Source organism: Egretta garzetta, unplaced genomic scaffold (assembly GCF_000687185.1).
Source record: "Egretta garzetta isolate BGI_Z169 unplaced genomic scaffold, ASM68718v1 scaffold299, whole genome shotgun sequence".
NCBI lineage: Eukaryota > Metazoa > Chordata > Aves > Pelecaniformes > Ardeidae > Egretta > Egretta garzetta.
The window spans coordinates 1,877,596-1,881,234 of NW_009260696.1; the positions used below are offsets into that span (position 1 = coordinate 1,877,596).

A 3,639-nucleotide genomic window follows, 5' to 3' on the forward strand; every position below is an offset into this window, starting at 1 on the left:
CCCTTGCAGCTGCATCAAGAACTCTGCTTCACCGTGCATACAAGAAAATCCATATTATGCTTTGTAAAACCTTACAAAATAAAGCAGTTTATGGGAGTAAACAGATGGAAAAGGCAGGCTGTGGACAAATGGCCACAGAACGGAAGTGGAATATGAACAAATATTTATGAGTTTAACCAGAATAGCTGAACTAAACTTGGAGCAAGTGACTGAACGCTCCCGTTCTTGTAAACTCTTTAGCAAAGAGGCTCTAATCTGGGACTGGTAAAGCTGCGTAGAACAGGAGAGCTGTGGAGGAGGCACTGCTGGCAAGGGAACTTGGACTAACACTGGGGAGAGAGTTGATTTTTTTTTTTTTTTTTTATGTTGGCTGGCCAAAGAAAACATAATTTTGTTTTGGGTCAAACAAGGGATTTTCCTTTAATTTGAGGAAGATTAAAAAACATCCAAATCAAACTTGGAAAAAAGTACACATTTCACAATCCAACTGTTTCATCTTCAGGATGGCTGGGGCTCAGGCTTTTAAATCCAACTTTCTCCCCCTGGCAGGAAAACCCATACGGCTGTGAAGCATCCTCTTCCCCTCCACACCAAAGAAGGTCCCAAAAGAGCTTTGCCCAGCTCTGGTCACACTATTAGAGAAAGGCAACTGCAGAGAGAGATCTTTTCTGCTTGCATGATTTTAATTTTATTTTAATGAGGAAATCGGGCGTTCATCTGAGATCTGGTAGAAGTAACTGCTTGAAGACACACGTATGCAGCAACACGCTTTTGATCGCAAATCAGACAAACAGGATGGAGACCAAAGCTTCCAAGGAAGCCACCCCGAGGAGGGGGTGCAAAATATTGACTTGTTCGTATTTGTGCTCGCTGGGAGATGCGCAACAGTTTATGCTTTCATCTGGAGAATGAAAGGCTCCTCGTCCTGGCTGGTAAGCCGGACGTGTTTGCAGACGGCAGGGTAAGGGCTGTAGTCAGAGGAGAGCCAAGCGTTGCGACTGCATCCCAAAAAGCTCAGCAGAGGATTTTGTGATCGCTCACCTTGCAAATCCACCCTTTGGCAGGCAGGCACTAGTTTTAAGGGGCAGTAAATGCCTTGGTTCTAGTGATCCTCACAAATCATTCATCATACACTGTGTTTTCCTGCTAAAGCTGTTAAAACAGGCACCATTTTGTGGGCATTTGCTGGCAGGCCAGGTCTGGCTGTTACCGGCATGGGAGGATCAGACTTGGAGCCATCCACGTACCTCGGATGAGGACCCACCTTCCCCCTTTTATTCTCGATATCTGGCCACATGCCATTCCAAGATCTAATGTGCTGTAGGTTGGTTTTTTTTTTTTTTTAACATATATCAAGGGTTAAAACCAGCCTTTGGAGCCCTGCCACACAGAACCACTTTCACACGCCAGCAACAAAGATTTAACAGCTTTTTGCCAGAAGGGTTGGCACACTTTCCAGCCAGGAGCCTACTATTCCCAATTACTTAACTCCAGGAGCCTCCTTCGCTGCCGAATTAGAAGCGATGCCCTTCTGAAGCAGATGGTGCCACTTATACTTATGAAAGTCATTCCCTTTGCCTTTTGTTACTGCCACCATCCTTGCTTTGCACACTGCGGCTATTTAAACACAACGCTCTCCCTTGAGCCGAGGCTGCTGATATTTGCCCAACAGTTGTCTCCTACACCCGGGAAAAGGGATTCCTGTGCAGGCGAGGAGAAAGGGGCAATGCAGACTCCCAAACGCACCGCAATGGCATGAGACGGGAGGTATCCGGTTCTCCGCGTTACTGTCACCGCTGCCCAGCGAGGGCCACCGCAGCCGCGCACGCTTCTGGGAGCTCTTCCCAAGATGTGTCGGCCATGGGGAGCTGCAAACCCCTGGGCAGCTCTGCCTGCCTGTTCCAATGCACCCCGGGAAGGAGTCATCCCCGTGGCTTCCCAGCTCCGAGCGTCACCTGGCGCTGCTTCTGACCAAGCCACTGGTCCTCTCCAAAACACAGGCAGGGAAAAAACAGACAATACACGTGCCATCAGCAGAACTCGCTGCGACTTCTCCCTTGTTCCACCCAAGGCAATGGCACATTGTTGGCAGTTACAGGAACCCGTGCTGGACCCCTTTGCACAAAAGCAGGGAGAAAGCCCACGGTTCAGACAAAGGTAACGCCCGCAGCGCCGTAACTGAGGTCACAGCTCTCGCCTGAGAAAAGCAACTTTTTTTTACTGGTGAAAAGCTTTTTTTTTTTTTAAATTCTTTTTTTTTTTTTTTTTTTTTTTTTAAATTTTTACTCTTATTCAAATCCACCTCGCTCGGCTGCTGAGGGTTTTGCACGTCTCCCATGATGACAATTCTGATCTCTACAATTTCCACAGGGGGTTCTTTTATTTTACAAACCGCTTTTTGTTTGATAAAGAAACATACTCTGCCATTACCGTATTAATTAACCTAACCACACAGTAGGATGGCTGATTTTTTGCAACCAGCCTAGATGATTTCTATTGTAAGAGCAGCACTGGCACAAAGAATGGCTTCTGCAATTTAAGGCAGCGCCTAAACCCACACAAAGAGGGAACACGTCCTTCCCAGCCCCGAAATCTTCCAGGCTAAACCTAACAGCCAAGCAGCAAGTCAGTCCACCAAAACCAAGACCCTGCCCAACTTCTCCTTCGGCACCTTGTCCACTAGCAAACCCCGGCCCACTAGCACAGGGGAACCTGATGTGGGAGAGCACGTTTTGGTTTAGTTTTAACAGCTTTTCGGTTAAATTCATCTTTTCTGGATGGCGTGAACTCCACATGTTTCTCCCGCATTTCCGCAGCACGCTCCGCCTCGCAGGCAGGTACAGCTAACACAGCTCACACTTTTGGTGTGATGGGGCGGTGTGTTTGCAGGAGCCTTGGCATCAGGGAACGGCTCCAAACCAGGCACGGATGCTGAAGATTAAGTGTCTGCTGCCTGCTACATCTGCCCGAGCTTGGCAGGCAGCCTGGGACAGTCCATTAACGTGCCGGGCTGGGACGGCGGAGAGGAGGATGTGATGGAGAGGGTGTTTAATCGCACACTGTAATCTCCTCACTGTACATCTGTTAGAGGTAGTGGCTCCGTTTCCTCTCGCTGGCCGCCAGGAAGCAGCCGGGATTAACACAAACATGTTTGGGTTCAGGAGGATCCTTTGTTCCCAGGGTCAGCGGTGCGGATACGCAGCTTTCTGTGCTCAGGGCCAGCCTGGCTAAGGGCGGCCAGTTTGCTTTTAGCACCGGCACTGCAATCCTTAGACATCCCTGTTAATTATCCCAGCACCTAATGAAGGTAGAAGGGAGTGTTTTATGGGAACCTCGTGCCTTCCTCAGCACTTCCACTGGTACTTGCAATGGATGCTACAGTTCTAAAACACAGCCTAAGCTTTTTTTTTTTTCACTCCGCTGTCTACTAAAAATAGTTCTCCAATGTGCAGCCCACATATCAGTGGGGGGAAAAACCCAAATAATCAACTTCTCCCTGCCAGTCTCCATGTCCTTTTGGCTACAGTCAGGCTGTTGTACGCGCTTGCTGGCGATGTAGATGCACCAGCTTTCCTGGTTTCAACCCAAACAAATGCCACATGGACAAAAACATCAGATGATACACTCAGATCGCTGACC

General features: G+C 48.5%; 1 protein-coding gene across 3 annotated transcripts in view; it reads right to left on the reverse strand.

The window, feature by feature from the left end:
- The window catches only part of LOC118453010 (E3 ubiquitin-protein ligase RNF216-like), a 45,582-nt gene that overhangs the window by 15,605 nt on the left and 26,338 nt on the right, over window positions 1-3,639 (reverse strand). The window contains exon 1 of one of the 3 annotated variants that reach the window (XM_035901320.1): window positions 1,747-1,956. The exons of the other annotated variants lie outside the window; for them this stretch is intronic. Within the exon in view, the coding sequence (XP_035757213.1) occupies window positions 1,747-1,926 (180 nt within the window). The 5' untranslated portion in view covers window positions 1,927-1,956. Of the gene's footprint in view, window positions 1-1,746; window positions 1,957-3,639 lie in introns of those variants that run through there. 3 annotated transcript variants of the gene reach the window in all.